The following is a 23,913-nucleotide window of genomic DNA, read 5'->3' as shown; positions in this document are numbered from 1 at the left end:
CTTCCTTGATCAGCGGGTGACCTTGTCCTCCTGCCCGTTAATGCTGGGCCAGGTGTCGGGATGGAGGGAAGGGGCTTTGCACCCAAGGCCTGGGCACCAGGGAGGAGACCCGTGTTGGTAGAGCAACCTTTTGGCTGTCCTCTCCCCAACTGCAGTCATCCTACCCCTGTCCTCCACTGCCTCTGCTCAGGAAAGAACTTCTCTCCACTTGCCTGAGTGCATTCCCACAAACCCAACCCCAGACGTGGCCGCCAGAGCCACAGGAGGCTTTCTTGCAGGTCACTAGAGGGCAGCAAGGAGCTGGCACAGGCCACTTTCCCGACACCCGCCATCTCTGTCCCCAGTTCATCCTGGGACCAGTAGCCTGCTCACAACCTCACCAGTCAACTGGCTTCTGCCAGACTCCCGGTCCTCCCATTTTCTGGTCTGTGCACAGAGTGCTGGGGGCAAAGAGAACCTCAGGAGGGGTTTTGGAAAATCCTGGAGACCTACACTTCCATCGTGTGGCCCTTGTGCCCTGCTCCGTGGCTTATGTGGCCCCCACAACCTGCGGAGACACCATGGCATCCAAGCCTGGGAAAAGTCCCAAGGGCTGTGCAAGGGGCACTTGTACAGTTTGCCTCCCACTGTACAAGCAGCCTGCACACCGCTCCGGTCCCCAGCCTCTGGGCGGGCTCAGCCGGCAGGTCAAGCTAGGCATGCCAGGGAAGGCAGGGAAGGGCCAAGGAGGCTCAGGAGAGCCAGCATCTGGCCTTGGATCTCCTCCCAGCAGGGCTGGACAGAGCTCCACAACGGACCTTCAGGCCCCTCCTTGGCTTTCCCTGTGACCGCAGTATAGCCGTCAGGGACAGCCAGCTGTCCCAGGTATGGTGTGGGTGGCTCCCCAGGGGGTGCACGGCTTCTGCAGAAGGTGCCCTGAGCCAGGAGGCAGAGGCCCACTGAGTGGCCTTGGGTGAGTCCTTTGCCCTGGCTCTCTGGGCCAGCCCCACCATTTGTAGAGCGAAGTCACAGTGGGCTTGGTGGGGGGCACTGCAGTAATGCTGTCAGTCACCACAACTGAGAGTCCCTTGGCCTGGTCCTTCCCATAGACCCACTAGAGGCCTTCGAGGCTGAAAGACTGTGAAGAACACACCTTCCACCCTCTGACTTGTGCCTGTCACCTCCTACCTGGGCTGGGTGTGGCACCCCATCCCCCAGGATGGGACTGTACAGGCCCCACCACCCCACCAGCTGTAAGTCCAGGGTTCATCCCCTGTGACAGTCACTCCTGGGGGGTGGGGGAGAGTTAGGGGGTTGCCCAATGAGCCAGGTGGATGCTGTGGCTGAGGACACTCACTAAATCTTGGCTCAGGTTAGTGGGCACTTGGATCTTCTTTGGGACTTCTTCCCACCACACTGTCTTCGCAAAGCTCAAGTATTACCCTCGCAGCAAGAAGCTGGGGACACCCATACCTGCTCTCTGTTGTTCCTCCTCTCCCCATACTCCATGGAGGCTCTTGCCCAATACGGAATCCTGGGTTTCCCCACCCCCTCCCAAAGTCATGAGGCCCTGAAGTGTGAGGTCCTGTGTGCTCACAAGACCCAAAGATTCCATTTCTGGGTGAAGCTGGGACCAGAAGGGAAAGGACTGGCCAGAGGCCACTCGGTGGCAGCAACTGGAGCCCTGCTCCTCACCCAGCACTCCGCCCGGCCATCTCCTTCACTCCCTCAAGGGAAGGGCTGTTTCCCAGAACAGGGCATCCCCCCACACCAGGCCAAATGTCAGACCACATTCCTGAGAGGCCCAGCAGCTGGGCAGAGGGGGCAGAGATGGTGGAGGTGGTCCTTGAGGAGATGTGAGCCTGCACATAGTGAGGGGCTGCCCTGATGGAAGAGTATCGGTTGGGGTGGGGGGAGGCATGCACATGTGCCAGGCCCAGAGGAGGGGTTGGCAGAGCAGTCTGGGCTGTGCGTGGACCTGGAGCCCCAGAGGTGGTCAGTGCCCTGGCAAGTTCCTTAGGCACCAGGTGGGACACTCAGAAGTCCTCTTGGTCCACTGGGAGGAGAAAGGCCATTGGTGACAAGGGGTGGAGGTGGCAGCCCTGGGCTCCAGCTGCCCTTGGGAGTCACCAGCCACTGCTCATGAGATAGATAGTGCCTCCGGCCTATTGGGACTTCTCAGCTGTCCCGGCCACACAGTCCCTGGAGAGGTGTGTCCTTCTGGAAAGGATACAGCTTCTCAAAGAGCCCCTGGCTTGACACCTGACGTGGAAATGATAAACTGTGGATCCTACAACCACTTCTGAAGAAACAGGCCTGGCAGGGAAGTAGGGCCCCAGGTCCGGAACTCTGGGGCTCTCTTGGCTGCATTTGACATTTCTAAGCAGACTGGCCACCCAAGCTACACAACAAGTGACCACCAAGCGTGGTAGCATTTGAAGACCGCATCTCTACTTGCCCTCTGCCATCAGAATTAGGTTTCTTTTAATTTTGAAGGCATTTAGTTCTTCCTTCCAAATCACCTGTTTTGAGAGCAAGTGTTCAGGAGAATTAGTGACAGGGCCCGGGAGCTTGGGAAGGGCCAAGCAGAAGAGGCAGCCAGGTGCTCCACACCTGTCACGGGGCGGGGTGCATGGGAAGACTTGCGAGAGATGCGGGGCCCATCCTGTCACATTCGTTCGTTCATCACCCAGACCCGCACCCAGAACCTGCAGGCAGGGTTCTTGGAAATCTCCTTTCCCTCCATCTGCCCGGCTGCCCGCCGGAGAGCGAACGCTGGTTGACCAAAAGACAAATCGGCAAGTCCTGGCTGACCCCACCCGTTCTGCTTTCCCTCTGCACCCAAGACTGTGCAGATCATAAAGAAGGGATACGGGGTTTCTTGAGGCTCCGCCAAGATCTTTCGTTCTTTTTACAAACCTGGCCCAGACTCCCTAAGTTCTTGTTCCTGGACTGTGTGAAAGACCTCCTGAGAAGGGGACCTCAGCTCAGGAGAGGGGTGATGACCTGTCCGCAGGGGCTCTAGCATGGGGGACAGAGTGGGACAAGGGCAAAGACGACCCGCCAGTGAGGACTTCAGGCAACAAGCAGAGATCGGGTGGCCACGTGAGAGGCCAGGGGGCTTCCTCAGGGTCCTCTGAGCAAGTCGCTAGTCAGCTGCCAATTCACAGAGGGACCGCGCACTGCCCGCGGCCACCACCAGCGGCAGCATGAGCGTGGCCTGCCCACAGCGGTGCAGATACTCTGGAGGCCCCGAGGTGGCGACGCAGGCTCAGCGTTGTTCCCTACGGTGGGGGCCCCACCACCCCCAAGTACCGGGCGCTAACATTTCCCATAAGCGCCTGTGCATCGGAGCCGCTGCGGGACAGGCACGGATGGCACAGGGTGGGGGGAATGCCATCCAGAACCCACATGGCACCCAGGTTCAGCAGGGTTCCCAGAGGTGGCCACAGGAAAGAGGCCTCCCTGCAGAGTGAACAGCAGGTGAGGGACCCCGAATGTGAGATCCGCTCTGGACACAGGGAGTTTGCTTTCAAGGTAGAAGGACCTTCCAAAGAGCAAACAGGGTCAGAGACCGCCACGGGCTTGTCCCAGGTCAGAGCAGGTGGGGCTCCAGGGAGTTGGACTGTGCATGATTTTTTTTAAATTTGAGCCCTACTGGCAAGCCCTATGCAAAGACTCTTCCACACAGCATCCCCTTTACCTTCCATCATCCCAGGAGGTCAAACTGCCGCTCAGAGAAGTTGAACTTCCCACAAGGTCACACAGCCAGAGTCCTGGCAGCGGTGGGACCCTCACCCCCATTTCCCTAACCAGAGAAGAGCAGATAGAAGCTGCATGGAGGGGGCCAGAGTGGGGCCCGGCGGTCCCAGGAAAGGACTGAGTAAGGCCTCTGGGACTTGTGCTCCTTCCAGATTCTGAAGAGAACCCAGCCCAGGAAACCCCTGACAAAGTGAGGGGCAGTCGGGCGGCTGATGGGGAGACTCCAGTTCCTTCTCTAGAGAGGCCTTCAGAGGAATCCAATAGCTCTGTGTTTCATTTTCTTTAAGCTGCTGAAACCACGCAAGCACCTGGTCCCAGCAGGTGTAGGAGAAACCCGGTGTCACCTCTTGTGGGCTGCTAAGCACAGTCCAGCTGCACCCCCACCAGCATGATGCTGGCAGGTGACCCTAGCAGGCCCCTCATCACAAAGCTGCGGAAGGAGGCCAGTGTAGGCCTGGGACAGACTGGCTTCCCCTCCTGTGCTCAGGGGACCTACGGACGTGACCCTCCACCTGGAGCCCTGGTCTGCTGGACCAGCAGCCCCTATACGGCTGTGCAGAGGAATAAAGTGAGGTGAGTCCAACATGACTGCCCAAGGGTGCTGGTGAGCGGGTAAAGAACAGGAAGGGAGGAACCAGGCCCACAGAGAGATCTGAGCCTAGGGCAGCTGCCAACTCCCCAACCCAGGGCACAGAGGGACCTCTGAAAGCCACCACTCACCCCCCACCCCATCTCCCAGCACCCTGATGGCCCACAGGCCTGAACTCCTCTCAGGAAGTCTGGGGCAGACTCCAGCTCCAAGGTTCTTGCAGATTCAGTACCCTACTCCATAATATATTTAGGTTTTTATATAAAAATAACAGTTTTCCCTAAATTTTTGCTCTAGGAAAACATGCCATGCTGTGTGGCTTTATGTACCATCCCCCTAGCCCTGTTCCTGTTTGGCCAAAAGCTATGGCCTTAGGGCTGCCAAGCAGACAGGTGAGGGTGAAGACAGCAGATCCAGAAGGGTGGGCAGGGCCCCTAGGCAAAGGAGAGGGGGGAGAGGGAGAGCAGAGGTGTCAAGCCTGCCTGGGCCAGCTTGGTGGCTGCTGAGGCCCTGGGTGCTGCCCTCACTGGTGGAGATAGGCTTCCAGCCAGACATCGCCAGACTTCTTCAGGGACCTAGGAGGCAGAAATGGGGTGGGTGTCTTGACTGCAAAATAGTAACCCCCTCCCCCAAGACAGTGAGTGTAGTGGACTTTCCCCATTCCTCTAGGTGTCCTTTCCCTCTGGGGCAGCAGCTGGGGTGGGAGTGGTGGGCAGAAGGGTAACCGGGAGGAGGGACACTCTCGTTATTAACTGGAATAGAGTTTAGACTTTGCATGGGGGCAGTCAGGGACACCAAGGCCAAGTCCTGACAGCAGTCAGCATGCACCTGTCCCTCTGTCACCGAGCTCTCTCCTCTGTCTTCTTCTGCTGGGCCCTGTGACCCTAGGACCCATTTGTAAGGCCTGGAGCCAGCCCACCAAGAGCCAGGTGACAGGCAGAGGATCCAGAAGCGTCAACAGCTCACAAGAACTCTGTGCCGAGTGTTCCAACAGGGGCTCAGAGCATGGGGCTGGGAAGGGCCATGCAGGAGAAGCAGCAGGGCTTCTAACACCAGTACGGGAAGGGCCTCCCCGTAAAGGGAACAGCATGTAGCAAAGCGCAGAGGTAGCAGAGAGAATCTGACCTCAGTTCCCCATGGCCAAGGTGAACTCTAGGGCCCCGGCCACCCCCACCATCCCTCACCTGCACAGCGGCAGGAACCCCTGCTCTGCTTCTTTCTGCTTCAAATTGAGCCCCGTCGGTGCATTCTCACTTAGGACATCTTTCCCAAATCCAATTAAGTCCTGCATGTCCCTCCTCCACTCACATCGGCACACGCTTGCCCCATGGCCTTTGCACTGCTGCTCCCCTGCCCCAGACAGTCTCTCCCCTCCCCCCCCACCATGTCTCTCCATCACCAGTCCTCTCCCCTCCTCCGCTCACATGGCACCTTCTCAATACCACCTACCCTGCCACCCTATTAAAAATCACAAGTCCTGGGATCCCTGGGTGGCGCAGCGGTTTGGCGCCTGCCTTTGGCCCAGGGCGCGATCCTGGAGACCCAGGATCGAATCCCACATCGGGCTCCCGGTGCATGGAGCCTGCTTCTCCCTCTGCCTGTGTCTCTGCCTCTCTCTCTCTCTGTAACTATCATAAATAAATAAAAATTTAAAAAAAAAAAATCACAAGTCCTGCCTAGCACTCCCATCCCTTTGCCTGCTCCCACATCTTCTCTTCCCACATTTTTTTGTAATTTGCTTATTTTAACTGCTTTCTGTTTCTCCTCCTAGGATGTTGGCTCCAGGAAGACAGGGACCTCAACCTGCTTTGCTCTTGGGCACAGCTGCATCTATAGCTCCCAGGCCAGGGCCCAGGCCCAGGAAGAGCACTGGGAAGGGAGGGAGTGAAGGAATGGGCTGAGGGCAGAAAGGTTGATTAAAAAGGCCTTGAATGCCAGCTCTTGGACAGGGACCCATGTGGGCTCAAAGAGCCAGGTGCCCAGGATGGGAGCTCTCATGAGCAGAGGGTCCTTACCCGATGATGTCCACCAAGGCAGTGAGGAAGGGCTTCACTTCGTAGTTGAGGCCATGCTTGGCGCACAGCGCCTTGACCAGCGGAGCCACCCTGCGGTAGTTGTGCCTTGGCATCGTGGGGAAGAGGCTGGTGGGGAGAGCGTGTGCTGGCACCTGAGGGGAGGGGGTGTTGGGGGAGCCCCCGCCCTCCCATCACCTCCCCGGCCTCCAGGGCCCACACTCACTGGTGCTCGATCTGGAAGTTGAGGTGCCCGCTGAACCAGTCAATGAAGAGTGAGGGCTCCACGTTGCAGGTGGCTGCCAGCTGCCGGGAATGGGTGGGGCACGGGTGAGAGAGGCGGCCAGGAGGCCCTGACCCCATGGCATCCCCTGAGCCTGCTAGCCCTACAGGGCCCCCAACCCCTCTAGCTGGGAGCCTGCCCAGCTGCACCCCTGCTGCTCACCTGCGAGCTGGCCCAGTCCCGGTGCTTCTCATGGCCGATCTCCTTGGGGATGTGGTTCATCTGTGTGATCCACACGAACCAGTGGCTCTCCAGGACCCTGTGAGGAGAGGTTCAGTCCCTGCCATGTCCAGCTCACCACCTGGACCAGACCTGGGCCTCAGCTTCCTCGTCCGCACCGTGGGAATGTGGTAACCTCTCCCCGACTGGTGTTTAAAGAAGCTGAGCAAAGCAGGGCCCATTGCCCAGCTGAGCCCAGAGCAGCCCTGCTCGGGAGGCTGGCTGCCCATGGGGCTGCCTGTACACCAAGCCACTTCCTCCAGACCCACTGTCCCTGGGATCCTGCCGCTAGTGTTCCTCAACAACCCAGGGAGGCAGCCCTGCCATCCCCATACCGCACATGGGAACACGGAGGCCCTGAGGATGGAGGGTCCTGGTCGGGGGCCCCCTGCTGCCTGTGTGTGACCCCTCCAACTCCCCACCATTCTGAATCTGGCCATACCTGACAGCAACAAACAGGAGCAGTGCCCCAGGAACACCGTAGAAGGGGACATAGCACAAGAAGAAGCGGGAATAGAAGCTGGTGGCCCACAGCAAGTCCTGCAGAGGACGGTAGAGGACAGAGGCCCCGAGGAGCCCGGAGGTGGAGCAGGGTCATTCACCCCTTCTGCCTGCTGCACCTCTCTGGGCCTCAGTTTTCTCCACTAGGTAAAGGGATGGGGTCCTTGCCCTGCCGGCCTCACGGGGCTGACTCTGGAGTGAAGGTGTCCTGGAGGAGTGTGCAAAGCGGGAGCCCCTCCCTGGGAGACAAATGCCTGGCAGATTTGGCCCAGAGGATCCCCACTCCCAGAGAGATCCCCCCAGCACACCCTGTGCACACTCACACATGTGCACCTGTTTGCATTCGTGGGCAGGGCCGTCCCCTTGGGCCCCACCATTGCCAGCATGGCGGTATTCCCTGGGAGACATGTGCAGGGCCCCCACTCACCGTCCACCGCATGCACACCAGCATGTATGCCAGATTTTCCACTTCAAAGTTCACCAGGGTGAGCAGTGGTGGGCCGACTGCAAGGGGGCACCAGAGAGCTCAGAAGCAGGGCTGGGGTGCCGAGCAGGAGAGGCCCAGGAAATTGGGGAGCCAGGCGCAGGTGTCCCAGGAATGCCTGTGGGACCTCGTGCCGGTCCCATCCAGTTGGGTGACCCCACATTACCCACAAGGCCTGGTCCGCAATCTTCCCTTAGTGTCTGAGCCTCCCCAGGCTGGCCCTCACCTGACCATCCCTGTGTTCCTTCTGCAGGCCGGAGCCAGCTTCACACGTCTCCACCCTTAAATCCTCACCTGAGCCATCCCAATGACTACCCCGGGTGCTCCAGGCCTTGGGACTGCTCTGATGGGAGTATAGGAAGGAATTCTGAAGACCCCCCCCCCCGCCCACCCCGGCAGGGCCGAGGCTGTCTCTGGCCGTGGGAGAGTCAGCCCAGTCTGCCGAGTGGGGTGACCAGGGCAGGGGCTGGGAGAGGCACATAGGGACGCCATACTGAGGGAGGTAGGACAAGTTTGCCCCTACCCGGTGCTAGAAGTTGTCTAGGGTGGGCAGGCAGTACAGGCTCAGGCACGGTCTGGGGTCCAGCTGTGCCCCCACCTCCAGGAGGACAAACAGACACTCACTCAGGAAGAAGTACAGGTGCTGGTGGTTATAGGGTAAATATCTGCGCTTCTTCTTGCCGTACTGTGGAGACAGCCGGGGCTGAGGAGAGCAGCCCTCCGGGCCCTCTTCCTCCCAGCTAGGGTCAGGGGACTGGCTGGGGCCAAGGAGCCAAGGGGCAAAGGCAACCCCAAGTTCTGGCAATTGGGCCCATCATCTCCAGCAGGCTGGCAAGTGTGGAAGGGGCGCGCGCCCCTTGGGCAGGGACTCAGCCTGGAGTTAGAGTAGGGGGCGTTGTCAGGGCCCAGGCCTGGGCCACAGTGAGGGACTCAGTGGCCATGGTCCCCCTGGAGCTGTGGCCCAGCCAGGTAGGTCCCCCTGGAGCTTCAGGCCCAGCTGGGTAGAGTCCATGTTCTCCCCACACACCTCAACGGATGATTCCCCCAGGAGGAAGACGGGCGCCACGGTCACATCTGGGTCTTTGTGGAAGATGTTGGGCTTGGCGTGGTGCTGAAAATGGCGGAAGTTCCACCAGTGGGCAGAGAAGCCCTGTAGGGGATGCGAGGGGCTCTCAGGACAGGGACCAGGTGGGGTCAACGACTCCGCATCTGGACACTTGGGCAGACCCAACGAGACACCCCCAACTCAGCCCCTGGCTCCCCACTGCCCACACCACCCTCACCTTCAGCTGCCCCATCACAAACTGCTGGGCCACATGGTTCCACTGGGACTTCCTGAAGACCGAGGTATGGCCTAGGTCGTGCTGCAGACACCAACACTGGGCCTGTGGACAGAAGCAGGGACAGGAGCTGGCAGGAGGGAACCATGGGGGCCCCAGCCCTGGAGCCCCAGGGTGTCCTCTCAGCGCACGGGGCTCACCCACAGCTAATGCTGCATTTGAGGACCTTAACAGATAAGGAAACTGCACCTTGGGAGGCCTAGGGGCTTGCAAGTGTGTCATGGAGCTCATTTAAAATGCAGCTGGACCAGGAGACCTGGGTGGTTCAGTCGGTTAAGTGACCTATTCTTGGTTTCAGCTCAGGTCATGATCTCAGGGTCCTGGGATCAAGCCCCGAGTCAGGCTCCCTGCTCAGCCAGGAACCTGCTTCTCCCTCTCCCTCTGCTCCTCCCCTGTTTTGCACTCATACTCTCTCTCTCACTCTTCCTCAAATAAATAAATAAAATCTTTTAAAAAATAAAATAAGGGACATCTGGGTGGCTCAGGGGTTGAGTGTCTGCCTCCAGCTCAGGGCGTGATCCTGGGGTCCTGGGATCAAAGTCCCACATCAGGTTCCCCACAGGAAACCTGCTTCTCCCTCTGCCTATATCTCTGCCTCTCTCTGTATCTCATGAATGAATAAAACCTTTAAAAAAATACAACATAATACAATACAATACAGTGCAATACAATGCAACTTGACCTAGAGTTACATGCCTTATGGGGCCTTTGCTACTCATTCATTCATTCATTTATTCATTCATTCAGCAAATATGTCCAGAGTGTCCTCATTTGCCAGGCCCCGTGTCTACTGGACAGTTTAGGTGGTGGCAAAACAGTGCTGGAGTCACCTGCGAGGTGGCCAGGACAAGGGCAGCAAGGGTGCTGGGCACCCAGCCCGGGCCGAAGAGGTAGATGATAAGCCAGGCGAGCACCTCCATGGCCAGGATATGGCCCAGCAGGAGAGCGAAGAAGGCTGGCTTGGCCTCAAACAGCTCCATGTCCTCAGCTGCCTGGCGCAGGGCTCGGAAGTCCTTGACAAGCTGTGCCTGCCACGGTGGAACGGCTGGTCGGCTACAGGATCGAGGCCCCAGTGATCCCCCAGGAGCCCCTGACAGTGACCCATGCCTCAGCCAGTCCCTGTGCCAGGCCCCAGGGGTACGGTCAGAGGATGGAGGGGTGAGAATACCAGACATGGGTCTGAGCTGGGGAGCTGGCTGGTGGCAAAGGTTCATCCCGCAAAAGGTGTCGTGGTACATGAGAAGCAGAAAAGCCAGAGCGGGGACAACCCTTAGAGCCTCGTGTGTCAAAACCCTCCGCGTGGATGGGGAGACTGGGCCCAGCATTTGCCACAGCAAATGCTGGCCCAGCCAGCCCCGGGGGCCCTGGGCTCCCGCAGGTCTCCCTCCCTCCAGCTCTGCTTTGCCTACCCAGGAAGGGATGGCAAAGGGATGACCCAGCCCCGGGTCCCCTGGGGGTAATGGGGACAGAGTTGCTGCTGCCAATGTCCCCTCACCCCATCAGCCCTCCACTGGGGGCTTGGCCTCCACCCTGGAACCCCACTCACGTCCTGGGGTCCATCCTGGCTGGGCTCCTCTGGGGCCAGCTCTCCAATCAGCAGGGGCTGCAGGAACTTGCGTACAAAATTGAGGTCTTGATGGAAGGCGCGGAAGGCATCCTGAGGGAGAGCCAACGGTCAGGTGGGCAGGCGGGCGGCAGTAGCAGCACCCAGAGGCGGCACAGACGAGGCGGGAGGAGGCTCACGGAAGGGCAGGGCGCACGTGGGCGGAGACGCAGCTGCCTATTCAGGGATCACATCCGTCGGGCCCCCGACGGGTCAGCCTTGCCCACTGGCCCAGCTGGGTCCTCCCTCGGCCTCGGGTGCCCTGCCTGGAGCCGCCTTGCCTGCCGGGCTCCAGCTGCCGTCCCCAGCACCGAAGGCCCCTTCTCCCAAAATCAGTCAAGGGCCACAGAAACTTGAGTTCTTGGGTTTGAGAGGACACTCACAAACAGTCAAACTCGTTTAATTTTAAAGGCAGAAGTGGAAAATATCACTTTTTTTAAAGCAAATTAATATCGAACGTTCTCAGGATTCTCTGTAACAGCTGGGGGTGGGGGTGGGGTGCTAGGCCACAGGGGTTAGAGGGCCACAGACAAAGCGCCAGGGACGGGGACCAGTTGGGAAACTGCCCCGCAGCTTGGAAACGTGAACAAGCTTGACCTGTGCCCCCGGGTTCCCTCGGGCGTGCTGATCTCATCCTAGGGACACTGGCTTGTACTGTTCCCAGCTCTTCCCTGGGTCTTTATCCCTGAACTTCCAGAGGCTCTCTCTGAAGGGACGAGCCCTACCTAGCCACCCAGCTGCCTGAAGTACAGAAAGAAGCAGTGACTGGCGTGGGTGATGCTGTGCCCCGGGCCCGGGGAAGGGGCTGCCGGCTGCCAAAGGAAACAGCTTTGAAGAAGGCTGTGAGAGCAGGGGGGCTCCTATCACTCTCTTGCTAACGAGCCTTCCAGCTTCTGGTGGGCGTTCAGACAGACAGCTGGGCCCCTACACCCGCTACTGGACATCCCGTGTGGTCCTGTGGGGAGGAAGCACTGCGAGCCCCTCTGGCCCCCAGAGTACCTTAGGCTCTGGAGAAGGAGACTTGGGGCCTTCCCTGAGCTCCTAAGAGGGGAGAGCACTGATCAGATCTCCCCTTCTCTGGGCGGACCCTGACTTGGGAGAGGAGGTGGAGGGAGGGCTGGCCCCATGGGGGGCAGGGAGCTGCCTGGCCCTGTCCTGGGGAGCTAGCAGGGCCGTGTGCTCTGGGGTGGCTGCCCCTACTCACTGTGACCTTGAGCAAGCCCGTCCTCCTGCTGGGACCAGGCAGCAGAGGGCAAGCCTCCAGCGCCTTGCTGGCTCTCCATGGACTCAGAGCATTAACTTTTTTTTCTTCTTAGTTTACCCTTTTAACCATTTTCAAGCAGACAGTTAAGTAGCACTAAGTGTACTGACACTTCTGGGCGACCACCACCACCATCCACCTCCACAACGTTTTCATCTCCGCCCCCGTGAAACACTTCCTCCCCCCAACTCCCTCGCAGCCCCCACTTTGCTGCCTCTATGCATTCAACTACTCTAGGGACCTCTAATAAAAGGAATCAAACATATTCATCCTTTGGTGACTAACTTGTCACTCGGCATCATGTCCTCAAGCTTCATCCGTGTGGTAGCAGGTGGCAAAATTTCCTTCCTTTCGAAGGCTGATGAGCACCGACTCTGATTCCATTTGGCTTCCTCTGAAATTCCCCTGGCAGCACATGAGGCCCCTGACGTGCGTACACGACTGCGACACCAGGATTTCCTCCCCCATCTTCCAGTCCTTCTTCTCCCCCATCCTCTGTGTGTTCTGGGGCCACCCTGGCACCCAGCAGACCCCCCAGATGCTCCAAGGCCATGCCCTTGAGCTGAGGAGCTGCAGGAGCAGCAGGAGCAGGCCAGACGCCCGGACTCTTTCCCTGGGTCCTGATGCACCCAGGTCAGGCCTGGAGATGCACTGAGGGAGGGGGCCACTGAGGGACCTCCAGCCAGGTCTATCCCCTGGTGTGACAAGGGGAAGGGGGAGTCCCAGAAGGGCCAGTGAGACAATCCCAAAGCTCGAAGACAAGGCTCCTCTGGCTGATGGGAGGAGATGGGCAGGGCTGTGGCAGGGCCTTGGAAAGCAGGTGGGCACTGCTGGGTCTGTTCTTCTTAAGATTGTATTTATTTATTTGAGACCGAGAGAGAGAGAGAGAGAGAGAGAGAGAGAGAGAGAGAGAGAGCGAGCACAAGCTGGGAAGGGCAGAGGAGGAGGGAGAGAGAATGTGAAGCATCCTCCACACTGAAGTGTGGAGCCCGACCCGGGGGTCAATGCCATGACCATAAGAGCATGACCCGAGCGCAAACCAAGAGTCAGATGCCCGACTGACTGAGCCATGCAGATGCCCCCAGCCTGTTCTTCTTATGCTCTCAGGACCAACAAGGTGGGTTGCTGGCCTCACACCCAAACCTAATGTACCAGGAGACAGCCTTTGCTGGAACACTTGCTGGGGCCATGTGACCAGATCCTCTCTGGGCCACTGTTTAAGAAGATCCAGAGAGGTTAAGCCACATTATAAAGGTCACACAGCTCCATTTGATGGAGATCGGATCAGAATCCAGTCTGACTGTAAAACTGCGCAGTGGGTGTCCCAGGCAGGGGGCAGGAGTGGGTGTGCAGGGTGGCCCTTGCCACGAAGCTGACCACCATCCCACACAGCCAAGGACCTGGCTGCTTGGAGACTGGACTGTGAGGAACAGGAAGGTGGTCCTGGCATTTCTTGGGCTGCTAGGGTTTCAGGGCCCTGCAGGAGACCCCACCCTTACCTACACCTGGCACACCTGGAAACATCCTATGATCCTCCCCCACCTAATATATCAAGGGTGGCACTCCAGGTCCCTCCTGAGGTCTTGGAACAGAGCTGGGGGAGACTGCTGGTATCCCTAAACATACGCTGTTGGTGGCAGCGACAGGCTGTGTCCACAGGGCTGTCCCGAATCTGGCAGAGCAGGGGCTGGACAGCAGGTGTGTATAAGTGGAAAAGAGCCAACCCTCCACAGCCCACAAGGAAGGGCTAAAAAACCATTTTACTGGAACAAAGCCTCAGGGTGGTAGAGATACTGGCCCAAGTCGGAGTCTGTCATGGCAGAGCTGGGATTTAAACCCAAGTAAATCTGTGATGTCTATGTCCTTCCAGCCCTGCTTCGACCCCCAGAGTGGCTCCTGGCCTGCTCCACAGCCCGCTCGTGAGCCCTGAGTAGCAGCCGGTTAAGGGGCAGGATTGGGGCGCTCTGCAGCCAGCTGGCTGGGGATGGAATCTGAGCCAAGCGGAGCCCCTCCATTCTGGATTTCCTCATCAGTATAGCAGAAATCACCGCTGCCCATCTCCTGGGGCTGCGGGGAGGACTGAGTCAGTGCGGGTAAAAGTGCACGTAGAAGGGGCTGGCATCCAGCTCTGGCAGAGCCCCCGCTGGCCTGACTCACCCTTCTCCTGAGTTCACTCACATACAGTGGCCTTGAAGGGTGGGGGGGCGGGGTGCAGGCTGCGGGTGTGAGGCAGGAGAGTGACCGGTCAAGCCCTGGCCAGCCTGAGGCTGGGGAACTGAGACACAGTGGGGAATGGGGACAACTTCTGGCCACTCCCCAAAGAACTGGGAGTGTTCCAGATCAGGAAGGGAATGGAGCAGGGTTGTTGGGGGCTCAGGCGGTCTGGGTCTGTCCGTGCTGCATAAGACTCTGTTGAGGAGGCAGCAGTGGGCTGTGACGACAGGAGGCAGAGAGGTAAGCTTCAGGAGCCACCCCAGGAATCCCTCCATCCCCACTTCTCCCAGGCCCTCATGCCCAGCACTCCTGCTCCTTCCATCCCTTGCCTGCATTCCTCATCAGAGCCAGTGGGGAAGTGCTAGCATGTCCCCATTTTATAGATGGGGACACGAGGACACAAAGGTCAAAGGACACACAGCTCTGCCCACAGCACATCCAAGTCCTGTGCAGACCAGCCGAGCCAGCACAAGGACAGACCCTGCTGGAAAGCTGCTCCTGGTGAACCTGAGGACGGGCTGGCAGCCACATTAGGGCTCCACTCAGGGCCCTTAGCTTCACAAATGTCAGTCCCCCCCAAGCAGCCAGGTGCTCTGACGCTGGGTCCTTTCTCTACTATCACTCTCCGGCTCACCCCACGAGCTCTGGCTCTTCCCTGCTGTTACATGTGAAACCACAAGGCTTGGGCGCCCTCAGGAAGAAAAGCAGAGGGTTGCCGGGTGCCAGGTGCCGGGGTGATAGCATCCCTCCTCTGCACTGTGTTCCTGCCCAGCACTCTCCCAGGGCCGGAGCCTGCACAGCAACTACCCCAGGGAAGGGGCCTGAGTGGGTGGGGAACCACCTATAGAGCCCAGGGAGGTCACACTCATGGGAAGTGCCACTAGGCAGCAGAGCTTTCCAGGCAGCCAGTGGTGGGTGGAAGCAGCGTGGGCTCCAGAGCCCTGCGGCCTGCGTTCCTGGCTGGGCCCTGTCTGAGGCCTCACCCTCCCTCCAGGGCCTCCGATCTGCCCCGCCTTCCCCCAACTCCTACCCAAACACAAACCCCACCCTCCAAGCCCAAGGGTGAAGGCCCTGCCTGCCCTCTGAAGGCCCCAAGAAGGTTCTTTCACATCACCCACATTCAGCCTGTCTCCTCATCTGCAAATGGGCTAGCACTCATACCTGCCTTCAATGGGTTATTGTGCCAAAGCTATCTCCTAATGCTCCTGCCTTCTGCCCTGGCTCTTCAGAGTGACCTCCCCTGGGAGACGGTGGGTCCCCACCATCTCTTCCCTTGGCCTCCTGCCTTCTCCTGGAGGGCTCTGCATTCCCCCCTATATTAGGGGTCCCTTTAAATGTATATCAGATTCCCCCGGCTTCCTTCCCAGCTCTGCCCTCCAAGATCCCCTTAGAATAAAACCAAAGTCCTGCTTCCAGGGACCCCTGGAAGGGACACAGAAGGGACACAGAAGCCCAGCAGGAGCCAGCTCCTGTCACCTCTGGACCTCACTGCTTGCCCCCTCCCCACTGTGTGCTCCAGCCATACTGACAGCCTTGCTGTCTCTTGAGTACCTTCCCACCTTGGAGCCTCTGTTCCAGCTCATCCCCCTCTCTGCCAAGGAATTTCATCCTTGCCATGTTTTGTTCACAGCTATGTCTTCAGAGGTTAGAACAGAGTTTGGTGGATAGGATATGCTCACTGAATACCTGCTGATGGGTTTAATGGTTCAGTAACTGAAGGATGGATGAATGGGGAAAAAAAAAAAAAACAGTTAAGTCACAGGGCAGCGTGTGCTTAAGAGGATGGCCTATGGATTCAAATCTCTGGACCGGCCACTTAATTTCAAGTCACTTACCTCTTTGAGCCTCAGTTTTCCCATCTGTAAAGTGGGAAAATCACTTAATAGCACCTGCCTCATAGGAGTAACCTGAGGATTAAGAGAGCGTCCATAAATTCTTTGCTGCATTTGGAGCGTGGCACATAGTAGGCTCTCAGGGCCTAGTGCCCGTATGCTTTTGATCGGCAGCAGCCAGGCCTTGCCCCTCCCTGGCTGCCTTAGCTAGTCTCAAGCTGCCTCTGACTCTTAGGCAAACTTGGATCAGTGCCCAGAGCACTCTCCCCAGGGTACCCAGCATTGTATCCCAGGATCGCCACAGGCTGACTTCATGGCACAGGAACTCTGGGAATTTCCTGGCAGGAAGGCTTCTGTTGCCTGGACATGAGAACAGCTGATGGGTGGCTGGGGCTAGTGAGAGGTGGCCCGGGGAACACAGCCCTGGCATGACAGCTGCCCCACCCTACCTGCACTCCAGGGCATGGAATGGGGTACCTGGGGCCTAGACTCAACCACACACACAGCCCTGGGCTGGTCTGATCTGTCATCTGTGCTGTGGGCCCATCAGAGACAAAGGTTGGGGTCCCTCACCCCCCAACCACCTCATAGCCCATTTAGCCTGAACGGAACAGGTATTTCTGGCAACTCCACCCAGCCCAGTGTTTGGAGCCCTGAGGAAGCTAACATGGCCGTAATGCACGCAACTCCTGCCCATTACAGACATGGATAGACAAGGCCATCCAGCCAAGGGGGTGGCTACACCATGGCTGTTCCACTACACTGTGTGGTTTGCAGGGTGCACTCACGCTTCCCAACCAGCAACAGACACCAGCCAGGAACGAATACATGGCAGCCCTGGGGCCACAGAGCTGCGAAGGCACGGTCCTGCCTGTAGCCGGCCCGGCTGTCTGCACTTTACAGATGAAGAAACTGAGGCGCAGGGGAGGAACACCTGTTCAAGGTCACTCAGAGTCTCAGGTGGCAGAGCCAGGACCCAGCCAGGGAGCAGACAGATTGCTTTCTGGAGATGGGCGAAAGACCTCACTGGCGACGAACCAGTGAGAAAACTGTCAGATGGAGGTGTCAGGGTCAAGAGCTAACTGTACGATGGGGTTCCCACGTCGGAGGCCCCCCCAGCAGTGGCCTGGGCACCGAGAAAGAACCACTGATTGAGAAATGCCTTGCGTCATCCTTCCTCTCTCCTGCATCCATCCCACCCTTCAGCCCCAAGGTTCAAGTTCAGTGAGGCTGGAGCACACACCCACAGGATCCTCGAGGAGTGGCCAGGGCCGTGGGATCTCATACCACCGCCACCCCCCCATGCCCCGGCAGAAACGCACACGCGGACGACCATGCACGCAAATGCGTACAGCGCTCACACACATATGGGCCCGTGCGTGGCCACGCAATTGGTGACCCACAGTCATCTTCAGCTCCGTGGCTCCTCTCAGGAGGCTTCTGAGTAAACTCTCAGCTTCTTAGGATGCAAGTGGGGAAGGGAAACCTTTCCCCTCAAAGAGTCCATGGAGCTTGCCCAACCCGGCAGCCCTGGTAAACAGGGACACTGGACGTCATGGGGCAGGACACACTCTTCTTTCTGCTCCTTCAAGTTCCGCCAATTAGGGATTCGGCTCCTGGAGCCTTTCAGATTCCTAGTACCCAGCATGGCCAACCTAGAATTTTAGATCAGAGCATCACAGCCTCAACTCCTGGTCTCAGGACAGGGCACCGCTGGACTATGGTGAGAAAGGAGTCTCCCCCACCACAGCCCGCTCTAGCGCTGGACCACGGCCAGACAGTCCCAGCGGAGCAGGCCGTATCCCTTCTTGGCAAGACCTGCCTAGACATGGGCTGGGAAGGGGAAGCCAGGGTCCCCAAGGGCCAGCCTATTCCTGGGGTGGCTGTGCTTCCCGAGGAGGCCCACCCAGCCGGGCTCACAAAGTTCTCCCACGTGCGGCCGCCGGCTGCCAGCCCAGGAGAGGTGAGTCACGGCCCTCGGGGCGGTCGACGGCAGCTCTTGGGAAAGCCACGGCCCTCTGGGCCCTGCCCCAGCTCTGCTGCGCAGCCCACGGCCTCTGGTGGCACATCCTGGCCAGCCCCCAGGGGGACCCCGCCCGACCGCGGACGCTGGGCCGAAGGAACCTGGGGTGGGGGGCCCAGAACCGGAGGAGGGGCTCCAGGCCGCCCGGGCACGCCCACCTCGCCAGCCCCTCGCTCCGGCCCAGGCCGGCGCCCGCCCAGCCCCGCTGCAGGCCTGGTGCGCAGGTTCCCGGGCAGGGACGGGGCCTCCTCGCCCAGCGCCGGCCTGGCGCGTGCATCCCGGTCTGGGTCCTGCACCAGGAGGTCCGGGTCGGCGGAGGGCCGCGAGGATGCGCGGCCGGGAAGGGCTGCGGGTCTCCGCGCCCGGCCCCGGCCCCGGCCCCGGCCCCGGCCCCGCCCGGCCCGGCGGCTCCTTACCGTGGCGTCCTCGGCGCCGTGGTGGCCAATGAGGCGGCTGCCCCCCGGGTGCCGCTGAGCCCAGCGGCTGATGTCGTAGACGCGCCGCTCGATGACCAGCCACTTGTCGCCCGGCAGGTTGTGCCGGCGGATCTGCTCCCAGCGCAGCGCGGGCAGCGGCGCCCCGGGCCGTGCGGGCCCCTCGCGGGGCTCCCCGACGCCGCCCATGGCGAGTGCGCGAGGCCCCGCGGAGACCCGGAGCGAGGCGCGGCCCCGCCCTGCCGCTGCAGCCGCCGAACAGCGCCCGCCCGAGCCGGCGCAGGGACTGGCCCCCGCCCGCGCCCGCGCCCCGCCCCGCCCGCGCCCGCGCCCCGCGCCCCGCCCGCCCGCGCGCGCCAATCCCCGCGCCGCGCCTCCGCCTCCATTGGCTGCGCCGCGCTCCGGGCCCGCGAGGGCGGCGTCCACGCGGACCCGCCCCGCCCCGCCCCGCCCCGCAGCGCGACGCGGCCGGCCCCGGGCTCCCCGCGGGCGGGGGCGGGCGCGGGGGGGGACCTGCCTCGGGGCTCGGGGGCTTCCAGGCCAGCCCTGACCCCGCCAGTCCGCGCGCACGGAGACGCCTGCGCCTCCCCTGAACCGCTCCCCAGCAGTCGGCCCCCCGCGTCTACGCAGCGAGGCCTGCTGGGGGCGGGGGCGGGGGCGGGGGGCGGCTGCTGGGGCACAAGGGGCGCGGGGGCCGAGCGCGCTCCTTCGCTGGCTGCGCTGCGGGACCAGTACCTCCCCCAGTTTCCCTTAAATGAATTCAAGTCCTTTCGAGAGCGTAAGGTGCTCCCCAAACTACTTTTTGTGTGTTTTTGAGACGAAGACACCTGTTCCCGACAAGCGAAGCGTTGGCACTCAACATGGAATGAAATCAGGCCGAGGTTCGGCCACCGCAGGGCAGCAGGTACCAAGCCTGAGCACTGCGGAATCACCTGGAAGCCTGTTCAGGCAGGACCCACCGTCGCGCTCACCCCCCCCCCCCACCTCCCTCCAGGGTGGGATCCAGGAGAGCGGGTTTGGGGGCAGAGAATTAATTGCATTTGGAACAAGTTGGCAGAGCGGTGATGCTGATGTGCTGTTTCAGGGAATGCACTTTGAAAACACTAAGTTTATTTCTCAGATATGCTGACCTTTTATCTGGGTTTAGCAATTTATAGGAAATCGTTACGTCTGGGGCAGCAGGGCCAGGCCGCCAAGAAACGCTGAAGGGGCCTCTGGGTTCTCCTTGGAACCAGGAGACCTCTATTCAGTTGCCAAGACAACAATAAGGCCTTGCTGTCACCATGGCCCTGGGCTGCCTGAGCACTGTGTCCTTGAACCCCCTCCCTGAGTGTGTTGGGAGGCGGGGCTGGAGGTGGGCAGTGGTGGCAGGCAGAGGTGTGTGGCTGGTGGCTGAGGGTGGGAGGTGACTGCGGATACCCGGGCCACCACCATGTTCGCCTCTGAGAGCACAGAGATAAGAGGGGGCAGGCTCTTACAGGAACTGAACCTCCTACTGATCTGCCCCTACACAAGGGGGGCAGCCCTCACTTCCGCGGCCCCGATATCCAGATGCTGACCTCTCACACCCTCCCTGGACCCTGACCTGGTCTCAGCCCCGTGCAAGGCAGCTGGGTGACTGGAATAGGTTAGAACCTCCACTTGCCCCAGCTGCTCCTGACAGATGAGGCAGATGAAAGCCTGCACAGGGTCCCCCAGGAGGTAAAGCAAGGGCAGGGCCTGGGGAGGTGCCACCCCTCCAGTCACTTGATCCCAGCAAGGAGGGAGAGGTGGTGAGCTCTCCTGGCCTGGCCGCCTGTAGTTGTGTTCCTCTAAGGCCTGAACTCCCTCCTTCTCAGAGCTGAACCAGCAGCTTCCCACAGGGTTTCTTTGCAGGCCTAGGGGCTTTCCATAGGGGACTTTACCACTCCACGCTTCAACCCAGTGGACCGTGCAACTCTCCTAAAATCAGGGGGTCTGGGAGAAGTTGAGACTCTGTTATCCCCATCCCTGCACCCTCCCTGTCAGGGCATCAGGCCTCTCAGACCACTTGAAAGGGAGAGGCTCCACTTGACATTCCTGAGCTGCCATTGGGCCAGCCAGGCATCGGGTTGAGGCAGGGGGAGGGGAGAACTAACCAGAAGGCAAGGGAGGGCGGGCATCATGTGCTGGAGGTTTAAGGGGAGCCCCTCAAACCAGTGGCTGGCCCCTGGCCCAGCCCCTGCAGAGCTTCTCCTGGCCATGAGCTGGCTGGCACACAGGCCTCCTGTTGGACACGCTCAAGTCTCCACCCCCCCCACCCCACCCCCACGGAACCACTAGCCACTGCCAAGGAGCCAAACAATACTTGTGCAGGCCAGCAGGGCTCAGACAAGAGGTGCAGCAGGAGGCCCGGGGTGTGTCTGGGGGGTGGAGTGGGGGGGACACGGGGAGCTCTATAGCCAACCAGAAAGAACAGTCACAGAATCTAGGCATGTGTTCCGCGGCAGCCAAAAAGTGGGCTGAAGTCAGAGCTGTGCAACTTGATTTTGACTTCAAGCTCACCACACACTGTGGGCTTGGTTATTAGGCCCTGGACATGACTTTTCTGTAAAGGGTGCCGTCTGAGGGGTCCCGGAGCCACAGAATTACAAGCAGCCACGCAGGTCTCTCCCTGAAGGCATCACTGTGGTACACAGGGCTCCTCCCGGTGCCCCCTAGTGAGAACCAGCTGCTTGGAAGTGGCCAATGAGCATTTGAAAAGATGCTCAATGCCACCAATTATGAGAGAAATGCACACTGAAACCACAATGAGGTATCACCTCACAGCCATTAGGATGGAAACTTTTTGTTTGGCTTTTAAACATTTTTTATTTAATTTCCAAGTAGTTAACATAGGGTTATATTAGTTTCAGGCATCCAATATGGTATTTCGTAGGATGGAAATTATTTAAAAACTGCCAACATAACAAGCTTTGGTGAGGATGTGGAGAAACCGGAACCCCTGTACCCTGTTGGTGGGATCATAAAATGGTGCCACTTCTATGGAAGACGGTGTGGAGGTTCCTCAGAAAATTGAAGATGGAACGACCACAGATCCTCTGGCGTTCCCACCTCTCGGTTAATACCAAGGGACCTGAAAGCAAGGCCCCAAACAAATGACCGCACCCCTGTGTTCATCGCAGCATTGTTCACAGTAGCAGGTAGGTGGAAGCAACCCAAATGCCCAGCAAGGGATGGATGGACGGAGAAGGCAAATCGTATGTTCTTTTTACCACAATAAGTGAAGAAGGGGTGGGGAGCTGCTGCAGGGTCATGTGGTCGTCCTCCCAACTCACAGAGGAGCAAACTGAAGCCCAGAGAGGAGCCCGTGGCCCAGGTCCACAGTCCGGGCGGCATCAAATCAGGGCAGCTGTGGAAGGCTGGGAAACGTGACCCAGAAGGAGAACATGGAAGGCCGCTGTGCAGCTAGGCTCAGGCTCAATGGCCATTGTTGGAGCTAGCGTGTAAGATGTGGCCACATGTGCCAGGCGCTCTTGAGAGAGGCCTGAGTTCTCTAGAAAATGCACTTACGGGAAAAACTCCTGTCTGGCTGATGGCTGACCCTCCTCTCCAAGAGCCATAGCCCTGAGCCCCTCCCTCCAGAAAGCCTCACCCCAACCCCAGCAGCCTGAAGAGCAGGGGGGTGGGGGCAGCTGAAACCAGATAAAAATGGGGGAAACAAACCTAATGAAGATCCCATTCTGCTACTGCCTGAGACTCTGAAAAACGGAGGGGACTCCTCTAGCACCGGGCACAGACAGGTGTTTAGTAAAAGGAGTCCTGGATGCTGGCTCTGGAGCTGGGCCCACACATTCCTATCCTGGGGGCACCCTTGTCTGTGTGACTTCTTGCGGCCTCAGGGGATTCCTCTGCAAAGTGGGATAATAGTAGTACCTCCCGGGATGGCTCTGGGGGTTACGTGCACTGGGTCCCTTAAAGGACATGGAGCCAGCCCTGGGGCCGATATTAGTGCTCAGATATTAGCCACTGCTGGGAGGTCCTGAGGCCAGACTGTGTGGCCCTGGGTCCCTCACAAGCACCCCACCCCAGTATCTCCACTCTTATTTTCCCACCACGGCCCACTCGTCCTGACAGGAAATCCCCACCCCCTACCCCCAGGGGCAGGCACAGTGAGTCCGGGGTGTGGGACTCTCTACCAGGGCTCTGAACCCCGGCCTGGTTCTCTGAGGCCCTGGTGTGGCTTGTCCAGGGCCACAGGAGCTGGGGGCAGGGCTGGGCAGCTCCAGGCCCAGACCCTCATTGTCTTTCTCCCCCAGCAGACCCAGGACAGACTGAGAGTAAGAAAGAGGCAGGTAAGCAGACAAGGATGCCAGGATCACCCCGGGAAACACAGCTGCACCTGTCCTTCCCTGACACCCCTCATGCGCTTCCGGGCCCCACCCAAAGACGGCTGGGAGACACAACCTGCCACGTAGTGTCCCCCCCCCCCCCCCCCCCGCTTAGTTGCCCAGCTCCTGCACAAGCATCAGGGGCAGAGGAGCTGCCCCAAGGGGATGAGGGGATGTCTGTAACAGGGGACCTGCCCCGTGGGTATCTGAGGGGCCAGGAGGGGGAGGGGATTCAAGTCACAGATGAAGAGGGAGGAGGGGGAGAGGCAGTGTTGGGGAGGGAAAGACGGGGAATCTGCAAGGCAGGAGACCATGGGCTGAAAGGCTGGAGAGGGCAAGAGGGCTGGGCCGGGTGGCCTTGATGGACTCCCAGCTGGGTGGCCCTTAGGCCTCAGGCCAGTGGGGACCTCCTCGCCAGTCCCAGCACAGGCTGACCTAGAAGCTGCTATGCTCCCCTTCTCCCGGGACACCCCTGGGCCCGGACCCATACCCCTATGGGTGGAGGGGGGACCTGGAACCACAAGCTACCTCCCCAGGTCCACCTGGTGATTATTGGCTCTTGCTAGGAATCCATCTAGGAGCAGGCCTGGGAAAGCCAGAGTCCCCACATCCCTGCCCCTGCTGCCAGCAGACATCCCCAACCCATCCTGCCACTGTCCTGCACTCGCCAAGCAGCCTCAAGAATTTGCCTCTGAATTCCAACTCTTTGTTAAAGACAAGGGGACCAGAGGGGAGATGTGCTCAAGGTTTTCCCGAGACAGCGTGAGAGCCAGCCTCAGCACCAATGCTTTCCCCACAGCAGGCCACCCCGTGGCGGAGAGGAAGCCGGGCTCAGCCTTGATAACCCACAGCCCCACAGACGGCTGGGGACGACTCAAGTGGTACTCCCTCCAGCAATCCCTTCAGGATTTGGGCCTAATCCCAAGCACGAGGTCAGGCTAGGGAAGGATTTGGTTTCATTCCCTCAGATGCCCAAGCCTTGGCCCGAGCCCCGGGGTGCAGGAGTGAAGGCGCGTGGCTGCCCAGCC

General features: G+C 59.6%; 1 protein-coding gene across 4 annotated transcripts; it reads right to left on the bottom strand.

Annotated features, from left to right (window-relative positions):
- Positions 1-4,554: 4,554 nt before the first annotated feature.
- On the bottom strand, positions 4,555-18,776 carry FADS3 (fatty acid desaturase 3). Of its 4 annotated transcripts, none has more exons than XM_038564344.1 (12): positions 18,519-18,776; positions 10,716-10,826; positions 10,000-10,197; positions 9,113-9,214; positions 8,857-8,979; positions 8,454-8,514; positions 7,773-7,849; positions 7,287-7,384; positions 6,788-6,884; positions 6,569-6,648; positions 6,346-6,497; positions 4,555-4,905 (listed from the first exon to the last, which is right to left on the bottom strand). In XM_038564344.1, the coding sequence occupies exons 1-11, from the start codon at positions 18,723-18,725 to the stop codon at positions 6,380-6,382; spliced, it is 1,272 nt and encodes a 423-aa protein (XP_038420272.1). In that variant the 5' UTR covers positions 18,726-18,776; the 3' UTR covers positions 4,555-4,905; positions 6,346-6,379. The 4 variants fall into 4 exon arrangements, with proteins under 4 accessions (XP_038420272.1, XP_038420271.1, XP_038420273.1 ...); XM_038564343.1 differs by having other exon boundaries at positions 6,346-6,471; XM_038564345.1 differs by lacking the exon at positions 18,519-18,776 and adding an exon at positions 17,432-17,461 and having other exon boundaries at positions 6,346-6,471.
- Positions 18,777-23,913: the final 5,137 nt, after the last annotated feature.

Source organism: Canis lupus, chromosome 18, assembly GCF_011100685.1.
Source record: "Canis lupus familiaris isolate Mischka breed German Shepherd chromosome 18, alternate assembly UU_Cfam_GSD_1.0, whole genome shotgun sequence".
In the NCBI taxonomy this organism is placed as follows: domain Eukaryota; kingdom Metazoa; phylum Chordata; class Mammalia; order Carnivora; family Canidae; genus Canis; species Canis lupus.
This window is presented reverse-complemented; position numbering and strand designations above follow the sequence as displayed.